Raw genomic sequence first — 25,775 nt, forward strand, 5'->3', positions numbered from 1 at the left:
GAACTGGACCCTTACAATTGAATGTTCAAAATCAGCTACCAAGGATGTTCAAATTCAACCATGTGCAGCTACCAAGTGTTTTAAAATTCAGCAGGGTTTTTAGAATTTTTTGATGGCTTCCTTAAGAATTTTGACATTGTTGAGTTCTCTTACACAATACTTGATCAAGATGATGTTGTAACCAGATACCCTGGCATATTTGTGATAGCTGTGGATAGAGGATCTAACATAACTGGTTCTGAGTGCTTTGGTTTGTTTTTCTTTTTGGTGATAACACAGTTAAATTTTATGGGAGACTTGAGTTTTTTTCACCTGAGTGGCCACTCAGGTCACCTAACATGACTTTCTGTATTATGTATATTGTATAGATTTATGTAGATCTCATGTCTATTTAACCACTCTCCAATTTAGATCTTAAACATTCCTGTTATTTGAGAGTGCATAACAGCCCTTTCAAGTGTGACCTTTCTGTTGGTATGTATCTTGGGAACAAAAGAAGAATTTCATAACAGATAGCCTTGCCATAATGAGTCATTATCTTTTAAAAACACAGCAACTATCTTAAGCAAATGTCATAATATATATTCCATAGTCAGCATCAATTTGAACAAATTAAGCTGCATTCCACACTGAAACACTGGTGTGCTAATACAAGAAGATGATTGTTCTGGTTGTTTCAGTGGGATTTTTTCACTGTTTTCTGTCCAGTCAGGCAAGCTCTCCCACATTACTTGGAGATGAAAAGTGATTAAGTTTGAAATAAATCAACCTAATTTCACACAAATAAGCAAAACACATTCAACTACTGGGAATGAAACACATTTTTCTCAGTAGAGATTTGTCGTTTAAGTGAGATAAAGTTGAGGTAGCTTATGTTTCATAATTATTTGTCTGTAGATTTCCATCTCATATTTAAGTTCATAAATTCCTGATGAAATGCTGTTCCATTGCATCAGCTGAAAGCTCTGTGTACAACCAGCTTAATACCCAGTTTTACTTTCATGACTTCTTGTGTTGAAATAACAAATCTCATTGTGTAAAAGCCCCTGGGAATATAACCTCATAACCTCAAATTAGTCTGTCTTACCACCTTGAAATGGCTTCCCAGTATTATAAACACTTATGTGAGTTCTGCTGACCACTTAATCTTGTCAAAAAGACTTCTGGGATGCAGAAGTGCATATAAAACATACAATTGCTCCAGCTTCTCCAGTTCAGATGAGATTTCTGTATTAGAACACTGCAGCAGCTCTTCTATTCTCTTCACTGGTAGTAAAACACTGTTCTTACTGAAGTTAGTGGAAATCTGAAAATTCAATTTAACTGGGATTACAACCTGGCCCACTCCCTTTCCCATATGCTCAATGGGACCTATGATTTTGTGTACTGTGATCTCAAGAAAACTTAAATCAACATACATAATATTGCAGATATCTAGGCAAAAGTTACACTTAGATGGTGATCCTGCTGCTGTGGATGGAACAGCACAGAAGGCAGTGACAGTCTGCACAATTCTCTATTCCTGTCATCTGTTTGCAAGATGAGATCTTGCTGTGCAATGCAATAGCCCTCTTCATAATCCCATATGTTACATATGAAGTTTTAATGGCAAAAAACAACTCCTAAGAAAGTACAAAGGGATTATGTGGGTTCATCGAAGAAATAAAATTTTTATAGCACAGGAAAAAATGTTACATGGTATCATGAACGTTAAATCTGGAAAGATTAAATTATTATAAAATAAAGGCTCAATTAATGAAGCTATAGCAAGATTGCTCTGTCAAGATGTTCTTGGTAGTTTTTACTCCTGTCAAACTCAGATTCAGTCTTTCTTACTCATTCCGTTAAAAAGCAAGTCATTTATTCCTCAAAAGAACCTCTATCAAGCAGGAACCTGACTCATGTATTAACATGTAATACATTTACAATATATTTCACGTGGAAGTTGTGATCTGGGATATCCTTTGTGTATTTCTTTCACAAAGGTACTTAGTCTAGTTCTGCTTTTTTTTTTTTTTTTTCCTTGCCATGAATCATTCAAGTTGTAAATAAATCATGCCTCATTTCTATTAAAGCCAAGGCAGCAGACCTATTAGCGTAATGAAATTCGGGACATCCCCTGCAGAAGACAAGCAGGGGATCATGTGTTCTTAAGCAGCATCAGTTCCTACATGCGTTTCCCATTCTCCAGGCTCGGGGTTAACAGAGATTTCGCTGGCGTTACTCAGAATTACCCACATGTTAAAAGCAGGGCAGCAAAATACAGGAACGTCACGCGAGCTGTGCCAAACCTCGCCCCTCACAATCTCGCTGCTTCGCCGCCGCGCCAGCCCTGCACACACGGGACCCGCTCCACAGCCCAGCCCTGCGCTCCAGACGCTGGTGCGACATTTTTAGATTTCTGCCTCTAAATAAATCGCAGGGTGGTTTTTGGTTGGTTTTTTTTTTTTTTTGCCTCGGTGCTCCAGATAATTTCAAGGACACCGTCGGCCTGAGCCTCCCCCGGCGCCGCCCGCGAGCAGACGGGCCCGCAGCGCACCTGCCGCCCTCGCTCGCCGCAGGCGGAACGGCCCCGGGCGGGGCGAGCAACGCTCCCCGCGCTCCTTCCCGCGGCTTCCGCAACGTTTGTGTCACGGCCTCGCTTGTTTTCGGCGGCCGGGACGCGGGAGGGGAACGCCCGCCGTGGGGGGGAGCGAAGGCGTTCCCAGCCTGAGCCCGCCCGGCTTCCGTCCCAGCTGGTCCCTCCCCGCCGCCCGTCCCGCCCCGGCCGTGGCGTAGCCGGTCCCGGTTCCCGTGATAACCGCGAGCGGGGCCGGCGCTGCTCCGGGCGTGTGCGGAGCGCGGCGGGGGAAGCAGCGCCATGGGGGAGGCGGCCCGGGCCCTCCGCCGCCCTCATTAGAGCCGCCGCCCGGCGCAGCTGGAGCCATGGACAAAGCGGACAAGGTGCGAAGGGACCGCGAGCAGCCGCGGCGGGAGGGGCGGCGGTGAGGGCGGGGAGCGGAGCGGGCCCGGCTGTGTCACCCCGGCAGGGCCGGCGGCAGCGGCCGAGCGGCGGCAGCGCACGGCAGGGCGGGGCGCGGCTCGCGGCCTGCGGGGCGGGGGGCGCCGGGACCGGCCGTGAGGGGCGGCCGGCCCGGCCCGAAGGAGGGCGGCCTCGGGAGGCGCCGCCAGGGCGTTCTCGGGCTGGAAGCCGGAGCTCGGTGTCTGTCCGCCGGCGCCGTGCCCTCCCCGGCGGCAGGCGGCAGGCCGCGCCCGGCCCCGCCGTCCGGGGGAGCTGGGAACCCGGGAGCGGCTCCCCTGGGAATTCCAAGGGAATTCTAAACTCGGTTCTGTTCTTCTCTTCCCTGTTCCTTCAGGCTTTGTTTCGAGCTCAGGGAGGTATTGCAGTTAGTGACATTTAGTTTAAGCCTGCCTGGTCAGTAGTAGAGACTTGGTTTCTTGAGAAAGGAACAGGTTTCTTTGAGAACTTAGCAACACAATTAGGGTGTCACTGTTGTTGAAATCCTGTAAATGTCGCGGGTTGAAGCCTTCAGTGATAGGACACAGCTGATGGTCTCCTCATAGCTGAGTGGGTGTAGCTCTCTATTTCTACAGGTCCCTATATTTTTTTCTTCCGTATTAAACTTGGCTTTGCGATGTAATCAGTTTGCTTTATTCTTAAGAGCTTTTAAAGTGTAGGTATAAAGAAACAGAAGCAGGGACTTACGAATTTGTGTAATTTGCAATAAAACATTTCATCATCAGGAGGTAGTTCTAAAAGATGTATCTGAAATGAGTGATGCCATCTGTTAGAGCCCGATATTACTTTTAAGCTTCTGTTTTAGCAGAACGTGTGGAAAATTGGTGCTTTACAGCTCTTTGTTTCCTAGTTTTCAGGGGTTCTAATAGTAGAGTTAAGGAATAAACACAGGTTCCTGTAGCAGAGTAGATAATGACTAATAATGCACTCTCTAAAGATACACTGCTTTTCCTTCTGTACATATATCTAAGGAAGTTTGTGAACAGTGTGTCTTATTACAGTATGGCTCCTCCCGCTGTGGCTATCTGGTGTGATAATGATCTTAATTTTTTTAAATGCTTTTTATTTGCCTTCATGTAAAAAAGCTGATCTTATTCGGTAGAATTTATGTTAGTCTAATCTGTAGTACTTTCTGCTTTAAAATATTTGATTTAGGTGTGGTGGGGTGTTGTTTTTTTCCTTTGTTCCATCTGTAGTTAGTACTGCAGTACACTTGTGAAATATTTATTCCTTGTTGCTTGAGCTCTTCAGTACTGGAGGTTCACACACATGTCCTTATCAAACCATTTTCCTTTCATCTTTCAAAATAGTTCATGAAAACAGAGAGTTGTTGTGTTATTTACAGTATGAAGTGTTGACTCTGATTGTCTTAACTTAGTGCAGTATTTCAACTTGGAGGTGTAGTTAAGCTCTGAAGTAGGAATCATCCTGTTTATTATGTTTGCAGCTTATCTGGTCCTGTTGGTTCCTTATCCCCTAGTAAGGCTTCTAGGCAGACAAATAATTAATACCTGATGAGTTTCTGAAATGATTCAACAATCTTGTTGCTTTTGTCTGTTCATTATACAGTAGCATCTTGATTAAGAGACTGCTAGATGCTTTGGGTTTGACCCTTTTGTGCTGTAAGAATTTAAATAATCACTGTTACCAGTGCAAGTGTTTGGTAAGGTTGCATCAGTTTTGGGAGCCATTTCATTTTTTCTGTGTTTGGGCTCTTTTCTGTGCCTGTGCTGCCATCTGATAAATGAATATTAAAGCCAAATGTGTGTTAGCAGCACTCATTCTCTCTTTCCTTTGCCTCAGAATGCTCTCCCAGGCACACTATTTTAACTCTCTGCTTATAGATGTAGCTACCCTGGAATTGATTGTGAGCAGATAGGACTATTGTACTGTGTTAGTGTGGTATTTCAAGATTAAAGGAAGATCACAAATGCTTTTGGTGGGTAAACAGAGTTTTGTGGTGTTGGCTTAGTGAGTCAGTATGAGATTTCTTGTCACAAGATGATTTTTTGACACCTAATTGATAAAAAATATGTTGCTTTTGGATTGCCTTTAAGGTTTCTGTTACCTAAATTCTGTTATGACTTGTTATAATATGCTCAATGATATTTCAGAATAAAGCTGCTTAAAAACAATTATTTTATTATAGGAGTAATTGTAATTTTTGTAGTGGGTGTGTAAGTTTACTTCTGTCTACACCAGAACAAAATTGTTCCCATTAAAAAGTGTATGGGTTTCAGTAGTTAAGTGTAGGTTATTTTCCTACAAGAGAGAAAACTCAGATGATACTCTTTCTGTTTAAGCAGAATATGATAGAAAACTCAAGAGAAACAACTTCCCCTTTCAAAGGTACTGCTGTGCTTTGATTTTTCTCAGTCTTATACTTTTGTCTTGCCCTGTGATTAAGACAGTTGGTTCCTTTAGTACAGTTGAGAAATCAGGTGAAGTTGCAAAATCAGTGACCTGTGTTTTGTTTTAGCATTGCTTAAAGACAGCCTGTTCTGCTTGCCTCTGCTATTCTTGACCACTCAACAGGTGGCTTGACAATATGGTTGCCATAGATCTAGATCAATGTTTTGTGCTCTTTTATCCTGTCCAGTTTCTTTCAGTGTTTCTTATCCATGGCAGATTTTTCAACTGAGGCAAAGTGGAAAATGTCTGGTTTCCTGTATTGTTTGCATATTGCTTTCTTCTGAATGCTGAAAGTACAGAACAGTTTTGGATTTTGTGAGTTTAGTATTGTCTCATTTTAGAATTCACTCTGGTGAATTTAAATGTATTGATGTGATTCCATGAATCTGTTTTGAGCACAAAATTCTTTATCATTGACTAGTGTGTAGAGATCAGGAAAATGATTTACATAAATAGTTTGGATTAATCCTTTTAGTACACTTTAAAGATACACTTTTAGTACACACAAAGCACTCAAATATTACTACTTCATTAGATAGTATGAGTTTAGAAGTTTGTACTGTTAAAGTACAAAAAAAGTACTGTAAAAGTACTGTAAAGTAGGTAAGTGAAGAGGATCATTTTGGTAGCTTTTTTTTTCCCTTTGGACAACCTTTTGTGTAAGTCTTAAATTTTATTTTTCCACCACACTTTTTTTAAAATATTCTGGCTTTGAGTTCAAACATGCCAGCTTGTCATGTTGTGCCACTTGCTTCTTTTCTATATATAGGTAAAAATGTTAAATATTTAGCTTTGTTATGTCCTGATCATGATACTTAATCCTGTGAAAGGGAAGAGAATTATGCACGATTCCCTTTTTATGAGCTGAGGGAAAAAGGAAAGACTCACTTGATAGTGTATTTGCTTTAAGTGCTGTGTTGAAATGACTATGTTAAATGTAAATAGGGATGATTAAATTTTGTGCTTCGTTAAATGAAGGCCAGGCCTACTGCTGGTGTTTCCAGTTGGACTGCATATTTACCATTCCCGAGGTATCTGCCACTTAGAAGCAACTAATTATAGAAACAATGGCTTCCATATTTGTAAAGTTTATCTTAAAATAGATGAACTGTGACTTGCCTTACTACTAACATGGCATTTAAATGATGAAATCCAGAATTCAGAAACAGGACTGTTTTTCTTAAAAAAAAAAAGTTTGAGCTATGTTTTTATTTTACTTTGGGATGAGACTTCTTGTTTCCAGACTTTGAGACAGTAAAACAGCTGATTTTATTATAGCCCTCTGAGATGTGGCATCTGTGTCTATTTTCTCACCCTGTAAATGGTGAGATTGATATCTAAGCCTTCTCCTCTGAGAGCAGGATGACAGAGATCCTATTTAATGGAAAATGCTGAATGACATTAGGCTACAATGAACAAAAACTTTTCTAAGATTAAATGTACAGTGCTATAACTATAGGACAAAGTTTACCAGTCTGTTCCTGCTTGTGCCATCTTCTGTCTTTGCAGCTGTTGATGACTACAGTAGCTTTTATATGGGAAACAAAGGAGCTCTTCAGTATATATGCTGTCTTGAAAGACTTGTAATTGTTGGACTGAAATATGTAATGAGCTACTGCAAAACGTTTTGTAAATTGAAACTAGGGGTATCTACAAAAGAGGCTTCTGTCTAAATCTTGGTTTCTTTTGAAGGGGTGTGTTTCCATTAATAGGCAGCTGATTGAAAATCTGATGTTTCAGCATGATTTAAATTTATATTTAGAATTGAGTTTGGTTATCAAAGGTTAATTTCAATAAAGCTTTGTTTGGTTTTGTGATATGGAAGGTTGAACAAACATGAAAAAGTTTGCAGTCAAAAATGAGTTCATTCTTGCAGTATTTTCAGTGTTTGTTTTTAAATGGCATGATCAAACCACATATTATTTTGTATTAAGGTCTGACCCTGCATTTGCTGATGGCAGTGGCAAAGCCCTAATTTGCTTTAGAGGATGCAGGCTAAAATAAATGTCAATATTGTGAGAGCAATTAAAGCATAAGCTTGTATCCCAAGTGCTCTGTTGAAAGGATTAAGGGAAAGTGTAGCAGCCTTCTCCCAGTCTTTTTGTGTTTGACAAATCTTTCTTGTCTGTGGTTACAAACCAGTGGCATGATCAGTCCTGTTTGTGCCGTTCGTGTGCACTTGGCACTCCATTTGTACTGTGTGGGTGAAATCTCTGAGGAATTGTGTTCACATATATTTGCATGCACGTTGTTTTATGCATTTTCTTGTTTGCTTCTGAAACAAAACGGAGCTTGTCTTGTGTTCTGGAGTTTACTTCATTTGCTGTTGGTTGCATTTTTCCACAGAGTCTTAAGCATGTCAGTATTTAAAAAACCAAACCCACCACCAAACTGCTTCTTTGGCGTTGTTGTTTCTGTAGCTCACCAAAGGAGCCTTTCCTGTTAGAAGAAATAACAAGTTTCAGTAGGCGATATCTTCTGCTTGTCCAGTAAAATGAGAAATTATCAGCACTTTTACTTGATATTAAATTGATGGTTCCTTTGTTTTCTTGTTTCAGTTTCTCTCCTTGCACTACCAAGGAAGAAGGCTATTTATCAAAAAAAGAGGAGGTACTTTGCTGTCTATCTTCACCAGCATTTCCTCCTAGATGAGAAATCTGTAGTCCTGAAAAGATCTGTTAAGATAACTTCGGACCAATTGCTTAGCATTGCTCTTTTATTTCCCTCACTTGTCCAGTGAAATCACTGGTCATTTGTGAAATGTGCTGAGATGTCTGGAGAATCACCCTGGAGAGTTAATTCTGTTCATGTTTCGGTTTGGTTAGCAGTCTGAACTGAACTTAGTACATTTGTTTCCCCTTTTTGCTTTGAGTTTGGTAAATTTACTGCCCTCATCTGAAGACACAACCTGTGTAATACAGAACTCTTGAGGTATTTTTGGAAGACTGGTAAAATGCTCTAAGGAAGCAGTATGTTGAAGTTAATTTAGTTTAGTTGGTAATACACTTGAGCTGCCTTTCTGTTTCCTACCCCAAAATGAAAATGGGGCCTTGTTGTCCAATGAAATGTATAAGTTATGTGAGGATTGGGTGTATTATGCTTGCAGAGTGATTTTGAAACACCTGTAACTGAGGTTTCTAAGTTTTCAGTTGCTGTTTTGATGAGTTGGTGTATGTATGTGTCTTGCACTATAGAGCAAAATGCAAAATCTGAAAACACAATTTTGCCCTAAATCCTTTGCTAAAACAAGTTTCTTGAAAGGATTAAAACAACCCAACCTCCATAAACCAACCAAACCTGTAAGTGCAGAATAAACTGCGCAAGAGAAGTGTTTAAGGTATAATGCATGTAAGAGGTATGTGAAATTCAGTTTTGATTCCTTTAAATAACAGACACTCCCCAAGTTCTGTAAGCAAAGAAAGGATTTAACTTTCAAATGCACTCATATGTGTTTATGATTACAAGATCTTTATTTTACCATTACAGGTGAGCTAAACTTGTTTTGAGCTGTACAGAAAATGATAATTATATCAGGCAATTGCTCTGTCATAGCAATAGTAATCATAACCTGTGTAAGAGACTGAGCAACAGGAAAGGAAGAATTAAAGCTGTCTTTCTAGTTTGGGTATCTCTGAATTGTTTGAACCTAATTAAACCAAGCAGAATAATGTGAATTATTTTCCTAAAGTAATAAAATTACATTATAAGAGTGTTAAGTCTTGTGGAGGTTTTAAAATTAATTTTAAAATTAGTAAAAACCCCAACATACCCTCTTTTTGCTGGACAGATTTAAATAATTCAGATTTTATCCAATTCACCTTGGATGTGAAAGTAAGGTAGAGGTTATCTTTGAGAATTAACAAGAAATATTTTGCTATGGCAGCCTTGCAGGTGGGAATCACTCACTTCCTGCTTGGATCAGTTACAGCTCTGTTTTTAGTATCTGATGTGAAAGAGTCTCTCATAATCCTAATATGTAATATCCTAATAAGTGATGAGGTAGTATAATATCACAAAAATCATTGTCATGAGACCATTCTGCAGGATGTTTGTCAATAAAAAATGGTTTTTGTATTTTCACAAATTTGTATTTCCCAAATAAAGGAAAGAGCAGACAGCCATACAGCCAAGATCCTTAAAACGGGAAATCTGGTCCCAGCATGAATGACAAATAGAATGTTTTGACTGTTTTCTGAGCCAGAGTTTATTTTTAGTATCTTGGCTAAAGTTCACTTGGCATGTTGTGGTAGGGTAGTGACCAGCAGGTTAGGAATAGTTGTTGGACAGTTTTCAGTGTTTCCTTAGGAATACCACACTTACAAAGCACTCATCCTAGTTTTCCTCTTGTGTGTTCTGTGGATGAAGCAACCTTGATGTGTTTCTTTAATGTTTTTTTTTGTTGCTCAGTGGGTTAGAGCAGGGTGCTCATGATACTGTGGGTTCAATCCCCATATAGGCCATTCATGAAAGAGCTGTCTTGATGATCCTTGTGGGTCTCTTCCAATTCAGAATCATCTCTGATCTAGTTTTGTAGGCCAGCCCATAAGTGAATCTATTCTTAAGCAAATATTTTTGTCTCACAGTCTTGAAATAGCTTTAAAAAAAACTCTCTTTAGCTTTCAGGGAGGCATTTCAGTGTTGATATTTCTGGTACTTATTATGTGTTCACTGTACATAAACACTTAAAAAAAATTATGAGAAGTCTTTCTCTTGTTTTGAGGAGAATGCCTTGGAACTTTGGAGAGGGGTAGACGAGTCACGAGGGATGTGCCCGAGGCCAGAGAGGAAGCTCTGGGTAGTGCTGGGTTTGATTTGTGTTGCACAAGTTCAGTGCTGCTGAAACTGCTGCCCCACAGCTTTTCCTCTGAATGGAACTACAGGAATTAGTAGAGTTACTATAGAAGAAAGGAATGTTCACCCTCTACTAATGATAAAGAAATGCATTTAATTGATATGAAGGTGACTGCTTTGCTGTAATGCAGACCTTGTTGAGTAGGAGAGATATTTTTGTCTGTGCTTATAGAATCAGGCTGCCCTGCACTGAAATAGATTTAAAAATCATTTGTTTCCAAACCCCTGCCATAGGCACCTTCACTACACCAGGTTGCTCAAAGCCTCATCCAAGCTGGCCTTGAGCACTTCTAGAGATGAAACATCCTTCCATGTGTTATATTCCATCTTTGTCTACATATATATCTATATACCCATATTATAGCCATAAGCATTTTCAAAACACTCATTAAAAATACTTTCCTGCCAAGAAGAATGTCTTGTCAGTTTGAAAGACATCGTTTTTTAAATGAGACAACTGTATTTTCAAAAGCTTTTTGGACTTGCCCTTTCCACCTCTTCCACTCATGCTGCTAAACCAGTATAGGATCTTATTTAAGTAGAATTTGTTTTGGCAACTTGGAAATTCAGGTTTTGGGTGGGAAGGCTGTCTCTGGATGGATTGTGGATGTGACACAAAGCAAAGGCATGGAGTGAGAAGTGTGTGGCAAGTGTGGGTCTACTTGCCATGATTCTTCCAGAGCTCCCATTTTACTGTTTCAGCTCATCTGGATGTTCTGGAGGTAGTAGCAAGGACAGAAGACTGTCTTCTGCAAACCATTAGGTTTTCATTTTTTCTGCTGTAAGAGCATGTACTCACACAGGTTATGTGTTACCTTTGAGATTATTTTGTGGGCATATGGAAGGAAAAAATGTCTGAAATCCTTGTCTGCTTTAGAAAGAATCTTCTTAGGGTTTGGTATTCCATGAGGTAATAATGTGAGTCACTTATAATTAAGCTGCAATTTGTAAAAAAAAAAAAAAAAAAAATTCATCTGAATGAAAGTTATAGTGGAATATAGAGGGTTCTTTGGTGCTGCACTGAATACAGCATTTTTTGTTATTTAAGTGTAAGATGCAGCCTTAAAAACCTAAAAATGTGAGCAAAACCATCTTAAACTAAGGATACCCTCAGGATTGAGAGGGAGATACTTTTCTTTGAAAGCACAGTTTAAAACTTATTTCTAAGCCTTCTTCCTGACAACTTTTAATCGTAATCTTAACACTTTAAAGCATGTTCAAGTTGTGCAGATAAAATGTGTGAGGTGGGTTCTTCTGTGGTGCATCATCTCTTAGCAGTTAAACTATGGTTTAGTGCTGAAAAGTCTTTTTTATAATTGCCTAGAAACATGGTCAGTTTTGTAGAGCAGGGCAGGCATTATTACATCTTCCATATGTTGGTTTCACTTCTGAAAGCCTACACAACTGTGCTCCACATACAGTGCTAATTTGATTTTGTTCTGTGCTCCGACTCATATCCTCTGCAAGATCTGAGCTTCAGTCCCTTTTAAATTAATTAGTGTTTGCATTGCACTTTTAAAGGTTAACACAAATGCTAAATGTTGGTGGTCTGGATTACACTCTGCATTGATTGGAAAGATGCAATAACCACTTGCCAACTGTTTTCCAACTCTCTTGGTTTACTGCAGAAATCTTGTACCCTTGTCATCCATTTGCCTGCTGTTCGTGGTGCTTTGCATACAACTTTATGAATCTAAATTTTCCCAAGCAATTTATGATTGTAATTAGTGAAGACATTTTCTTTTCTCTTAAGAATGTCAAGCTGTCAGCAGAAGTAGAACCATTTATTCCTCAGAAGAAGGGTCCAGAAACACTAATGATCCCAATGGCACTTGCTAACGACAGTGGAGGAATTAATGGCATGGAACCAACTCCAATCCCTAGCTACCTGATCACTTGCTATCCGTTTGTACAGGAAAATCAATCCAACAGGTAATAAGTGGTTGTGATCTTCATGGAAGATGATCTGTTTTTAAATGAATTGAAACCTCTAGGCATTGTGGGCTGTATATTCAGTCTTTTTGTTCTCTATGTTTAACCCTTCATGTATGAGGAGGAAGTTTTTCTGTCCTCAGTCTTTTACCTATTTCCTTCGCTTTGCTTTTCTCCATTCATATTCTTCGTTGCCTTTTTTTTCCTGGCTATGAAGGTCTGGTATAAATCCCTCCCAAAGTCACTTGCTGTGCTTTTGCATCTTCTAGGGCAATGAGAAGGTTTTTTTGTCGGAATCTCTGATGCTTCTCTGAATGAAGCAAAGCTTTGGGTGTCCAGCTTGGGTCCTGCCATGGTGAAACATGGCAGGTGATGCAACACGGCGTGGTGCCATGTAGCTGATTCAGTATTGTGTGTAACTGTATCCAGATTTCTTCACATAACTAGTTAAAATATGTTGAGTTTAGGAACTTATAATAGAATTATTGTTTTTAAAGGGGTTGTGATAAAGGTCTGGATTTTTTTTGAGGGGGGGAAGACTTACTGAGCAGTTTTCTTTCCTTTTTTTTTTAATAGACAATTTCCGTTATATAACAGTGACATCAGATGGCAGCAACCCAACCCAAATCCTGCAGGACCATACCTTGCTTATCCTATAATATCTGCACAGCCACCTGTTTCTACAGAATACACTTATTATCAGCTGATGCCAGCACCATGTGCTCAGGTCATGGGCTTCTATCATCCTTTCCCTACGCCCTATCCTGCACCCTTTCAAGCAGCAAATGCTGTAAGTACAGTTACTGCAGAGTGCACTGAGCGTCCCAGCCCATCAGGCCAGGTCTTTCCCTTGTCCACTCAGCGGAGCAGAAGCAGTAACAGGGGACCGGTCATTCAAAAGGTAAGTCTGCCTTTGAACAGGATAAATACAACTATGTAAAGAAAATGTCTTTGCACAGGAAGCGTATATCTCATTTTCTGTCAACTTTTTTTTTTTGTGTGTATGGCAATGTTTGAAAACAGCAACAGCAGTTGCAGATGCACATAAAAAATAAACGTCCTCCAGTGAAAAATGTTGCCACTCAGAAGGAGACCAGTTCATCAGGTCCTGAAAACAGATCAAAGATTGTTTTGTTGGTTGATGCATCACAGCAAACAGGTAATTTGTTTAAGTTCTGGGTGTATGAAATGACTAGAATGAGATGTCAGTTGTCATCTTTTCTAAAAGAGGGTGGACCTGATTTAGATGCAGCTTTTAAGAGAGGTCTTTGCAGCTCCAAAGGATAATGAATTAAATATGCTGATGGTTGCAGACACCTACTCAGTATGTTGCCTTATAATGTTGCAGTGACATGGTGCTCCTGCAGAGACTTTGCTAGCTCTTGAAGGAGTTGGTTATCAGTAGCAGCTGGACCTAGACATAATTTAAATTCAATGCTGGTTTAATGCAAAGACTGGTTTTTAAAATTTATTTGTATGATGTGTAGCTTTTTTTGTGTCTCTTAGCAATTCCTGCACAAGTAATTTTATTTTTATTGTTTCCTGAAGACTTTCCTTCAGATATAGCCAACAAGTCCCTTTCTGAGAGTGCCTCCACGATGCTCTGGAAGTCGAAGGGGAGGCGCCGGAGAACCTCTCACCCTGCGGCAGAGTCCTCCAGTGAGCAGGGCGCCAGTGAGGCAGACATTGACAGTGACAGTGGCTATTGTAGTCCTAAGCATGGCAATAACCAGGCTGCAGCTATGGCTTCAAGAAATACAGACTCTTGTGCAATGAATGTATGTAAACATAACTGAGTAACCTAACTATATTTGTAGCCTACAGACTCATGAAAGTTACTAAAATACTGTTGTTTTTTTTTTTTTTTCCTTTTCAGGTTGTGGAACCATCGATAAATGCAAGTAAGCATTGTCTTGACTGGTGAGCTGTGTAAAATTTGGTTGGGTTGCATTTGTATTTTTGCTTTATGTACCTCTTGATCTACTTCAGCATACTGCTCTAGCTGATCAGATACTTCTGAGGATCTATCTTTACTGTGATTTCCAGTCACCTCCACTGAAACACCTGTTGCTTGCTGAGTGAGCAAGTGTATAGCTATCACTAATAATTTATTAACAGCTGCCTTTCTTTAATGGTTTAAAAAAATCTGGAGACTCCAGTGGAAGCATTCAGACAAAGCTGTGCTCCTGTTTAGTGTGCCCTCAGACTTCCTTACCCTTTTGGGCTGCAGTTCATTCCTGGATAGTAACAGAGCCAATGAGTTTTCATTCTCTATTTCAGAAGCACTGATACTTTTTTATAATCTTTACATATACCGTGAACAAATAGTTTGATTAGTTTGGTAGTAGTAGGTAATGCCAGGGACTGCTATTTAAGACTGAATGGAAATTGATATGGATGTGAACCTGATATTTCCTTTCTTACTGCTCTGTGATGATCAATTCTTGGCAGCTTGAATGCTCCATAAAGGTGACTCTGCCAACATCTGAGAATAGCTACGGAAACAAGTGCTGTCACAGGAGAATTAGACTTTCTCCAAGAACTTTACTTGTATCAGGATTGTGTTCCTGGCTCTGGTGGCATATGAATCATTATGTGTTCCGGATACTAATTCAGTTTTTCATAGATGGCACTTCTCTTTCAGCTGGTATAGGTTGGACTAATGTAAATTCCCAAGCAACTCAAAAAAAACCTTGGATTGAAAAAACTCTGACCTTTTCTAGAGGTGGAAGACAAGCTGAGCAAAGGAATAATCCACAGGTATGCTGTCAGTGGTTCTTAATTTAAGTATTTGGGGCTTTTTATAATATGGAAAAATAAGGAATTTGGAGGGAATTATAAAATTAATATACAAAAAATATTTAATGAAAAACAGTATGGAAACGCAACCTTAAAGTCTAGTTGCTCATTTGCACATTTCTAACTGGTATGTTTTTTGATCTAGCTCTGCATCACATATATATATATGTGTGTGTGTGTGTGTATATATATATATATATGGTTTAATGTCCTTGACAATCTTCTGCCTATAGCCTGTGCTTTATATGTATCTACCTAGGAAGAACATTGCATATATAAAGCAACCTGTGAAATGACGATAGGCAGGGTGTGGGTGTTGGAAAGTTCAGTTTTTGACCCATTCACACTTCAGAAAAAAAAAATTCTGATGTGGTGGTGAACTAGAATCCTGTGTTCTCACTCCTGTTGTCTGCAAAACTTTTGTTTTTTAAATTTACATTAGCATACCATTTTTTAAACATGTTTATTATTTCTTAATGGCTTGAAATTATGCTGAAGTTTGAATCTGTGAGACTTCCTTCAAGTGGGACAGGATTTCTGTAATTAGTGAGGAGAAAGGATAAGGTGTGGCCTTTCTAATCTTGAGACATTTTATTTGGGCAGGTGGTCCAGAGGGGTAAAAAGAAGGCTGAAACATTTGCCTTGGTTTAAATGTAGGTTTTGCTTGAATTCTGTTATTGCAGACAAGAAATCTGAGCTCCAAGTGGAGCTTTGTATAAACATTCTTGTTTGTGCAAACATATGTGAGCTAGCTTGGCCTGTTTAGATTTTTAGATGGAATTGTTGAGTTGTTTTGAGTCTTTCTGTTTGGTAACTGTGGGTTTATTATAGAAAGAAGCTTGTGAATGCTTGTATCTGGCAGTGTAGCAGTTCTGAATCTTTTTATAACCTGTTGTCAAACTATTGTTAGTTTATGGCATTGGTAGAGTAGGAAGAACCAGACTTTCTTTCATCCAGTCAGTTTAGATCTAAATCTGGCAGTTATTTTAGATGTTTAAAAGCAAAGCTGGCACAAAAAGTTTTAAATGAAGGTGCCTCAGCCAAATTCACTGTACCTCGAGACAGAATTGTCCTAGAAACTATTTTCTGTTGAAACTAAATCAGTATGAGGTCTGTAGGAAATTTTCTTGATAAATAGGTAAGTATAAATGTGAAATTCAAGTCATCCACTGGTTTTTATCCATTTGCACATGATTTCCTACCTACCTGTTACATGCTGTTGTCTCTGGCCTTTAGAGAGCTGTGTGCATATGCATTGTCATTAAAAATGTGTTGAAAAGGCAGTAACTGCATGCAGAAGAATTATGTAGTGAGAGAAAGTTGTTTGGAGTGATTGTGGTTACAGGTAGTTCTTCAGGGTTCATGGTGGTTGGAGTCACCAGCAGCTCCTTAGTTTATTTGTGTTTGGCCAAAATAATCCTTTTTGTTTAAGTTACAAATTTAAAGATGTTTTGTCTTGAGAGGAAGCAATAATCTGGTACTGTCTGTAGAATTTTTGTGCAGGCTTTAAAGAAAAAGACAACCAAAAACCCACCAGAAAGCCCCCACCAAAAAAATTTAGAACACCAAAGCACAATTTATCCTCTGAAAACATAAGCAGTTGCTGATTAGCAGGCATGAGAACTTTATATGCATGCACCTATATAGTGTGAAAAATTGGAATTGCAAAATGCCAATGAGGTTTGTGTTTTTCAGTCTGGTTTCAGATGCAGAGACCACAGCACATCTTCAGAAAGAATGCAGAGTATGCAGAAACGACACGAAAAACCTTTAGCTACAAGCCAGGCGAGCAGAGCGGAGCAGAGTCCTGAACCTCTGTATTTTGAGGTACTGTTGTATGAAAACTCTTTCCACATAGTAACAGTTCCAATTGTGTGTGGAATAAGTGATGTGCTCAATGGGAAGTTGGTTCCAAAAGGTGTACAGTCAAAATCACAAATTTATTAGATGATCCTTTCATTGTGTACAGAAAGAGACTTGTGTTGTGAAAAGTGCAGCAATTTAGAACACTCTGTGGCTGACAGATTAAATAAGCAGCTTTCAAGCAACTTTTTCTGTTCACCTGTGGATAGGAATTAGTATGTTTGCTGGTTTATCCCCTCTAATTGTAATAGGATTTTTTTTGCGTAAAAAAGAATTTTTCTTTTAAAAAATACTATTTGGATACAGAAATGCTTCCTCTTGGTGTCACTTAATCTGTTCTAGTTCATGTGGGACTTAGGGATTCAACTTGTTTTTCTACCTGAAGCAGTTTCAGTCCATGACTTTTGTTCCATCCTTTTTATTCTTAATTTCTGTCTTTTTAGGATGAAGATGAGTTTCCAGAGTTAAATAGTGACAATGGCAGCAGCAAAAGTAGTAGCATCCAGCAAAAGATTTCACCCAAAGTAGTAAGTAATTATTTTCTTTAAAGCATTGTCTTTTAAGACTATTCAGTTAGTGTTATTTTTTTATGAATCTCTACTACAAGATTTACATTGCAGTAATTGTAGCAATTTGAGGTGTGTTTGTTACCAGTCTTGGATGCTAAAGAAATGCCAATTGAAATAAGTGGTGCAGAGAACCCACTCAAAAAACAAACTAAAAAAAAAAAACCTTCAGGATTTTAATCTGCAAATGAGGTTGTAAGATACATGTTATGGACACTCAGTATCACAGTCTGTCCCAGGCTGGGACTACTTTATCATGATGCTTTTCATGCAGACATCTCTTAAATTATTAAATCTGCAAATATGTAGTAATGGTGTCAGTTTTTAAAATAATTGTAGTTTGTGTCGTTTCTTTAATTTCAAACTGCATCTGCTTTAAGACTATGGAAGCATTGTTTGAAAGGCACATTTTTTTGTATGTAATCTATTTAAATATTATGTTGCAGAGCTGTTCCTATAGATTGCTTAATATATTTGGCTGCTTTCCAGGAACGCCAAGTCCTATATGAAATCTTGGAAAGGGGAAATTCTTTATTTAGTAATCAGAGTGGAAAACCTTCTGAAGCCATAATTGGAGCTAAGTAGAGTAGCTTTCCCATACAAAAATCAAATGTAAATCAGTTTTTTTAACTGGTTTATTAACTTGCATTATGTATCTGTAATTATTTAGCATGTCACACTAGTAATCAAAGCCTTAGGTGTTTTGATTTCTGAAATGGTGCACATTTGGTGGTCTGGAGAGAAAGGTCTTAATTGTGGGGTTTTTGCATTTTGTTTCAAATTCTAGTTGGATGACTTACCAGAGAATTCTCCAATCAATATAGTCCAAACTCCAATTCCCATTACAACCTCTGTACCAAAGCGTGCAAAAAGTCAGAAGAAGAAGGCCTTGGCTGCAGCACTTGCAACAGCTCAAGAGTATTCAGAGATAAGCATGGAACAGAAAAAACTTCAAGTGTGTAGCACCCTGCCCATCCCCTGCACTTGCTCAAGAGGAGGATCAGTAACCTGTTGCTCCTCTTACTCTCTAATAGCAGTAATCTCTTTGTAAAGAATGTTGCAGGCACCATTTCTTTGTATTTATTGTATATGATGTTCCTGTTGCAGGAAGCTTTATCAAAAGCAGCTGGAAAGAAGAGCAAGACCCCTGTTCAGTTAGATTTGGGTGACATGTTAGCAGCTCTTGAAAAGCAGCAGCAAGCAATGAAAGCTCGTCAGATCACCAACACCAGGCCTCTCTCATATACAGGTATTTCTAATGTGCCTGACAGTGCTTAAATACATTTTGTGCCAAAATGAATGTGGTTCATCTGATCATCTGAAATGTTTTTCTTTCTTTCAAATTTTAGCCTTTGAATATAAGCACGATAAAAACCTGGAAAAAATATTTTTAATGCATTTCTCAACATATTTCTTGTGCTATCATCCTCTGAGTTGCAGTTACTCAATGGTGAAAATCCATTTAGAGCTGAGGCTAAATGTCTTAGAATGACCTGCTATTCAAAACTCAGGACTTGTGCCCTGAGAGAATTCAGTTTTGAAATTAATATGTTAAAGGAGCATCTACTAAAGATATTACAAAATAATCTTTGAAATAGATGATGCCTATGACTGTGATATGGAGAGATATGTCCTTATGATATTCTTCTCATTTCTGCTATTTATGGTTCAAGGTCTCCTAACCCAAGGCTTTCTCAAATCAAATTTGTTTGTTAAACTATTCATTGTTTCTGCCTTATGCTTTTACCATCCATAATGTCCAATGGCAATGAATTGTAACCTTACCACATCCTGTGTGGAGAAACTTTTCTTCCTGGTGGGTTTTTTTTTGGGATGGATGTCAGTAATGAAATTTTTTTGTGGTCTAACTAAAAATTTTGCTAGCTTTCACAGCTTTTGTATTACTAAGACTGAGCAGTCATTCCCTTCTTTCCTCTTCTTGTTCTTAGGTGTCTGTCAAGTTTCTGAAGAGTCCTAGTCTATTTAGTTATTTAATCCTGGAAGTATCTTTTCTCAGTATCCATATTGCTTTTTCTGTAGCTTTTGTATAGTTTTACTGTATCAGTTAAAAAATAAGATAAGACATACATCAAATACTAGGTTATAGTTCCATTATGAATGTATACAATGGCCTAACTATACCATTGTATCAACACATTAAATTAACTTTTTTTAATACTTGCTGCCAAATGCCGAATTGACATTTTTGTAATTATTTATTATAAACCCACTGATTTGATTCCTAAGCTCTTGTATGAAGCCTGGAGTCCATCATTATGCACATAGTTACCATTTTCCTTCTGGTGTGTTCATTCCTTTACCTGCTTTGAGTTTCAGCAGTGTTCAAACATTCATTCAAGTTGGCAAGGTTATATCAAACAAAGCTCAGCAAAGAGCTGTTGGCATTTCCATTGGAGACAGCACTTGTTTTATTCTTTCTGGCAAAAGATCCACTTAGCTACATGCTGCACTCTCATCTGTTTTGTCCTGTCAACTATTCAAGTCTTTAACAACTGAAAATCAAGGTTTGGATTAATATTTGCAATTTATTGCCATCATTATCTAACTAAAAAAGCTACATGTAGTCATTTGAGAGGGACCCCTTACCACTTATTAAAATAATTCCTGGAATCCACAGTTTCCTAAAACATGAGGCTAAGTTGAAGAAAGCTTAAAACCATCTGGAAGCAACAATATCTGATGATGTAATTTTCCTGTCATTATGAACTGCTTTTTTTCCAAGGAAGGAAAATCTACTTAGAAAATTCATCAGTGGAAATTCTGAAAACAGTGTTGAAATAAAGCTGACATGTCTTTTGGTGAAATTAATATCTATCTTGTATTTAGTTGGCAGTGCTGCTCCCTTTCATACCAAAGAATCTGCCAGCAGAAAGTCCTTAACAAAGGGACAGCCATCTATGGGTTGCCTTAATCCTTTGGATTCGACTGCCCCGAAAGTGAAAAGAGGAAAAGAGAGAGAGATTGCAAAACTGAAACGCCCTACAGCACTTAAAAAGGTAAACATGCCAACCTTGGAGTGTTTTGACCCACACTCGTGCTTCAAAAATATCAAAAAGAAAACATGTTTTCTTAGTTGAGTACTAGTTCCCATGACCATAGGGCAAGGGAGTTACGAGCTTCTGCCTCCAGTTCCTGCTAAACTGGTGCCCTATCCTTTGGATCTAGACATGTAACATAACTGATTACATGAATATATAAGTTGAAGTTAAAAAAAATGTATCTCAATGCAGATTGCAAGGGTGTTTTCTTTTTTTTAACTACAGGCACTAGGACACATGGGAAAGCTTCCATAGTTTTTTCATGTGGCTGATTCCTAGTCTGTAGTGCAATGTAGTTTGCTAACCTTAGTTTTTCCTACTCCTTTTTATAGAGATGGGTTAAGAACTTGAAGCGAACCCACAATTTTTGAGTAAACTTAAAAATAATTAATTGCTTGTATATAATCTATATTCATGCAGTCATAAATTAGGTATGTGCAGAAGGAATAGAGTATATATATCTATCTGGAGATCAGAATAAAATATAAAAAAGTGAGCCCTAAACATATAGGCCGCCTTCTGACCTGCCTGTGATCTGAGTTAGAAGAATTCACCTGTTCAGAAATGTTGTATCAGCTCTGTTGTCAAGGCTTTTATGTTGTTGCTATTAAGCACGATAGTAATAGCAGTATATCCATGGCTACTTACCTTTGCACTTTCCATTCTTTTATAGAAAGGATTGTCTTTGTTCAGGTACTTCATAAAGATGATTAGGATGCCTGCATAAGGGATTCCTTTACAGGCATGGGGATGAGGAATTGTTAATAAGTGAATATTATGTATCAGAAAGGAAGCTGTGAAAGTAAACTACTGAAAGTACTATTTATGTAGAAGTGTGTATTGAGATACCATTTGTAAAATGCTGCAGTGAAATAATCTTTTGAGATCAAAGAGGAAACTTAAATGATTTCTAGGGTTTCCATCCTGGCATGAGGAGGAAGGTTCAAAACAACTCACATTCATGTTATGTTCAGTGAAAGGGATGTTATTTTTTACAGGTATTTCTAATTTTCAGTTGTTGACAGCTGTTGGTTTTGTTTCTAGATTATTTTGAAAGAGAGAGAAGAGAAGAAAGGCCGTTTATCAGCTGACCACGGCCTTCTGGGTTCTGATGAACAGAAAGAAGCTCATTTAAACTTGACTGCTGACCAGTCTCAGGAGCTGGCCTCTCAGGAAGGTTGGTCTCTATATCTCTAGATGCCAGTCACTCCCCCTCAGCTGCACTAATCTGCTTATTTTCATATTTTGTCTTATTATATCACACAATTTATTGATATTATCTTCTAGCTTTTTTTGACTTTATGAAATACTAGCAGTTGAAACCCTCTTCTGAAATGCCTTGCCTGTCTCTCAGTTGTGGAAGGGTCAGTACATTGTGGATTCTCAGTAAATGATTTCTATACAGCATTTTATCATCTCAAATGGGTGTTCCCAGCACACATCTGAGTTGATAGTATTTTTGATAAGGAAGCAAAATGTGAGCTCTTGTCAACCATGCCATGATCACAGTACTTTTTAATGATGAACATACTGAAAGTTTTCCAAGTATAGAAGTTGCAAACTGTAAATAGGGTTTTCCAGTTTGTTGAACATGTCAATCAGCTGCAATGTCTGGATTGTCAATTTTCAGCAGCAGTCCTGAGCAAATCCAGAGAACTTTCAGTATCTTCAACACATTTGGGGCAATGGGAGTGGGGGAAGGATGTGTCTGTCAGGATTCTGCATGTACTGCTTCATTACTTTTTCTTCTGAATGACCTGTCTGACTAGAGTGGGAAAATCCTAGACATTCTAGGAATAAGTTGAGTATTTTATATATATAGTAAGGAATTGTTGGAAGGAGTAATAACATTTAAACAGGTTTGGTTTTTTTTGTCTGTTTTATTGATGTTTCCAAAGTAAGCTCAAGATTTTTTTTTAATGAATATTCAAATATTGCTTATTTATCCCAATCCATGCTGAGTGATGGATGTGTGTTCAGTTTTTTTCTCCCCTTTCCCCTGCCCCTCCAGAAAGGGAGGGAAGAATAACACTTGGTGTTTTCAGAATTGAATTTGGACAGAGTAAGGGAGCAATAACACAAGAAGCATGGTTCTGTTTCTTATACATAAAAACTCTATTTGTATTTTATAATGTTTTAAAATTGCCTTTCAGAAACTGGTCTGAGTATGCCTAGTGATACTTCACTTTCTCCAGCAAGTCAGAATTCTCCATACTGCATGACCCCAGTGTCACAAGGTTCACCTGCTAGCTCTGGAATAGGCAGTCCAATGGCATCTTCAGCAATAACCAAAATTCACAGCAAGAGATTCAGAGAGTAAGACTTCTGCTTTATTAATATAAATTCAAGGCTTGCACTTCAGTCACCCTTGTGTTTTAAGTGTGGGTAGATTTAGTAGGCTAAAGAGCTTATGTTCATTAAGCTTTCCTTTCAGAAATAGAAGGTTCTGTGAGTATTTTCTTTTTTTTTTCCCCTAAATGCATTGCTTGTGTTTGTACACAAATTTGTGTGTATATATGTACACACATTCACTTGAGACTTTGGTTGCCACAGCAAATAAGCAAGGTGGGAGTATTCTCTGAAATGTATTTTTTGAAGGAAGACTATGTATGCTTTGAATGGGAAAGGAAGGAATGCTTAGGGATGTTTAAAATACTGTAATAGTACCTCTTAATGTGTTAGGGCATTTTTATTAATATATCTTTATAATGTACTGAATTAAGTAGAAGAAAATTGCTTCAGTCACTTCTTGCAATATTTGCTTGTATTTTTGATTTAATATTTTTTGACTGGCTTCTTTAAGTAAGGGATATTACTACAAATACAAATATTTTAAGGGTATATTTTTAACTTAGTTTGTGGTCTGATTTCTTAATCTTTTTAATTACTTTAGTGCAAGTCAAATAACTCTTCTGAGAAAGTAAAATTATTTTCATTTGCATAAAGGCTGGGTAAAGCCTTGCTTATGCTAATATTTGTGAAGTAGCAATGCTGACACTTGTCAATGTTGTTTTGAATTGACAGGTACTGTAACCAGGTTCTAAGTAAAGAAATAGATGAGTGTGTGACTCTCCTACTGCAAGAGCTTGTCAGCTTCCAGGAGCGGATTTACCAGAAGGATCCCACGAGAGCTAAAGCAAGGAGAAGACTCGTGATGGGGTTACGTGAGGTTACGAAGCACATGAAACTAAACAAGATCAAGTGTGTAATCATCTCCCCCAACTGTGAAAAAATTCAGTCAAAAGGTATAAATGATAAAAACAAGTGGTGCACTTGGCTCTTTTCAGTTTTCTTGTGCTGATTAAATGTGTTAATTAGCAAGGTTAGAAGCATTTGTTACTATGCATGATGTAACACTTCTAGACTCCAAATTGGTAGTTGCCATTCCATATTTATTCTTTTCTGCTCCATTCTGGAACTCGTTCATGAGGGGTGAAAAGCATAAAAAAAAGTAGTTATTGTAGAATTGAAGCTTACTTTGTGTGTTACTTTGTTCTGTGTTCAGTACACCTTGCAGAGTCCTGAGCTCTGGATGCTTTTGAGGAAGATTCCTTAAAAGGGATCTGGGCTGGTTAGTTAGCCTGCCAAAACATTTTGCCACAACCAGAAGTATAAACAGAGGCATCCTGAGATAGGAGGATAGCTGTGCTTAAGACCTGTGAATCTCTGGTTTGTGTGCAGGACTAATAGAGAATACAGAGTATCACCTTCATTTGTACTCATTCGCTACACTTGAAATGTATTTTATATTATCCTCTGGGACTTAGGAGCTGCTAGTGTATATTGCAGTTTTACTAAGTGCAGTTAAAGTGGGTTAGAGGGTTGTATCATGCCATATGATGACTTCAAGTGACTAGATATCTATTTAAAATTGCTTTTTTTAAGGTGGACTAGATGAGGCTCTATATAATGTAATAGCCATGGCACGGGAACAAGAAATTCCATTTGTCTTTGCTCTTGGCCGCAAGGCACTTGGCCGCTGTGTCAACAAGCTGGTTCCTGTCAGTGTTGTGGGAATCTTCAACTACTCAGGTGCTGAGGTGAGTAATTCCAGTCACATAAGTGGCTGGAGTAAACAATTTTGTTCCTTGTAGTGAAGAATTGATTTGGCATCAAGAGCACACCTAATACACTTTTGATAATAACCCTGATCTCATCTATATTACAGTGTCTTTTCTCAAATTCAGTCGTTATGGTACTAAGAGATTGTGCTGAAACACTTTGGTCACAATATCTCATTGTAGCTTTTAAATAGATTTAAACCGTAATCTGAAATTCTCTGGAAGGCTTAAGAATGTAAGAAGAATACTAAAGTATGTCCATCTCTTCAAAGTTGCATAAACCTTGGAGTGGTGTTTTTATTATTTAATACAGAGAAGAAGTAATTCTTACTTTAAAGTTGAGGTTATTTGGGGTTAATCTTGAGGTTCTTATGTGGTATACCTTGGACTGAAATGAGTAATCTAAAGTGAAAACTGTTAGTAAGAATTACTGCTGATAAAACTTCCTTTTTACTTAGGATCTGTTTAATAAGCTGGTATCCCTGACTGAAGAGGCCAGGAAAGCCTACAGGGACATGGTGGCTGCAATGGAACAGGAGCAGGCAGAAGAAGCCTTGAAGAATGTCAAGAAGGCCCCACATCACATGGGTCATTCTCGGAACCCTTCTGCAGCAAGTGCTATCTCATTCTGTAGTGTTATTTCTGAACCCATATCTGAGGTCAATGAGAAAGAATATGGTAAGTAGTTAAAGCTTATCTTTGTAAATAGGGGACTTTCCAGATGTTGTTTGTTGTGAAATGTGGCTAAAGATGCAATCCTTCTTCCAAATTTACAGTATTTTACAATATCCAGAGGTAAGAAAAGATCAGTTAGTCTTCAGTTAATTTCAAAAGTAACTTTTTTCTATAGCAAATAATAATTTCTAGTCCTCAGAAGTGTTAGAGGTACCTAACATCAGTGGAGGTGGCTTTTCCAGTTTTATTGACCTGTTTTAAAACTGACAGCACAGAATTGATCATATGAGGAAGAGCTGATGACAGCAGGAACTAAAATATAAGGTCTCTGAAGATAGGACATGTAGTTTAAATTTTTAAACTTGAAATGGCAGTGAATGATTTCACTGTGAACAAAAGGTAAGTTCATTTATCCAGTTGCTTAAGCCCAGATGAAAAGGAATTTAAGAGGGAGACTGCTTGTTAGAAGTCAAAAGCTGCCCTTTTTTTGGTCTGAGAGTGAATTAAAGAGAATGCTGTCTTTTAGTGAATTCTTTTG

General features: G+C 38.3%; 2 protein-coding genes across 3 annotated transcripts in view; one reads left to right on the forward strand and one right to left on the reverse strand.

Moving 5' to 3' along the window:
* Positions 1-2,862, reverse strand: LOC306807843 (uncharacterized protein; the record flags this gene model as incomplete). Of its 2 annotated transcripts, XR_013775827.1 has the most annotated exons (3): positions 1-1,306; positions 1,419-1,622; positions 2,540-2,862. XR_013775827.1 is itself a non-coding variant. In XM_079317788.1 (2 exons), the coding sequence occupies 2 exons, from the start codon at positions 2,860-2,862 to the stop codon at positions 1,264-1,266; spliced, it is 366 nt and encodes a 121-aa protein (XP_079173914.1). In that variant the 3' UTR covers positions 1-1,263. The 2 variants fall into 2 exon arrangements, 1 of the variants encoding a protein (XP_079173914.1); XM_079317788.1 differs by lacking the exon at positions 1,419-1,622.
* Positions 2,775-25,775, forward strand: part of SECISBP2L (SECIS binding protein 2 like) — a 27,936-nt gene continuing 4,935 nt past the window's right edge. Inside the window, exons 1-17 of the mRNA XM_079317786.1 lie at positions 2,775-2,943; positions 12,036-12,214; positions 12,791-13,115; positions 13,238-13,373; positions 13,763-13,992; positions 14,091-14,115; positions 14,859-14,974; positions 16,709-16,840; positions 17,320-17,403; positions 18,230-18,397; positions 18,550-18,691; positions 20,290-20,459; positions 21,546-21,678; positions 22,655-22,817; positions 23,526-23,746; positions 24,387-24,541; positions 25,021-25,240. Coding sequence (XP_079173912.1) covers positions 2,926-2,943; positions 12,036-12,214; positions 12,791-13,115; positions 13,238-13,373; positions 13,763-13,992; positions 14,091-14,115; positions 14,859-14,974; positions 16,709-16,840; positions 17,320-17,403; positions 18,230-18,397; positions 18,550-18,691; positions 20,290-20,459; positions 21,546-21,678; positions 22,655-22,817; positions 23,526-23,746; positions 24,387-24,541; positions 25,021-25,240 — 2,617 coding nt within the window. The 5' untranslated portion in view covers positions 2,775-2,925. The remainder of the gene's footprint in view (positions 2,944-12,035; positions 12,215-12,790; positions 13,116-13,237; positions 13,374-13,762; positions 13,993-14,090; positions 14,116-14,858; positions 14,975-16,708; positions 16,841-17,319; positions 17,404-18,229; positions 18,398-18,549; positions 18,692-20,289; positions 20,460-21,545; positions 21,679-22,654; positions 22,818-23,525; positions 23,747-24,386; positions 24,542-25,020; positions 25,241-25,775) is intronic.

Source organism: Erithacus rubecula (assembly GCF_903797595.1).
Source record: "Erithacus rubecula genome assembly, chromosome: 14".
Classification (NCBI taxonomy): Eukaryota; Metazoa; Chordata; class Aves; order Passeriformes; family Muscicapidae; genus Erithacus; species Erithacus rubecula.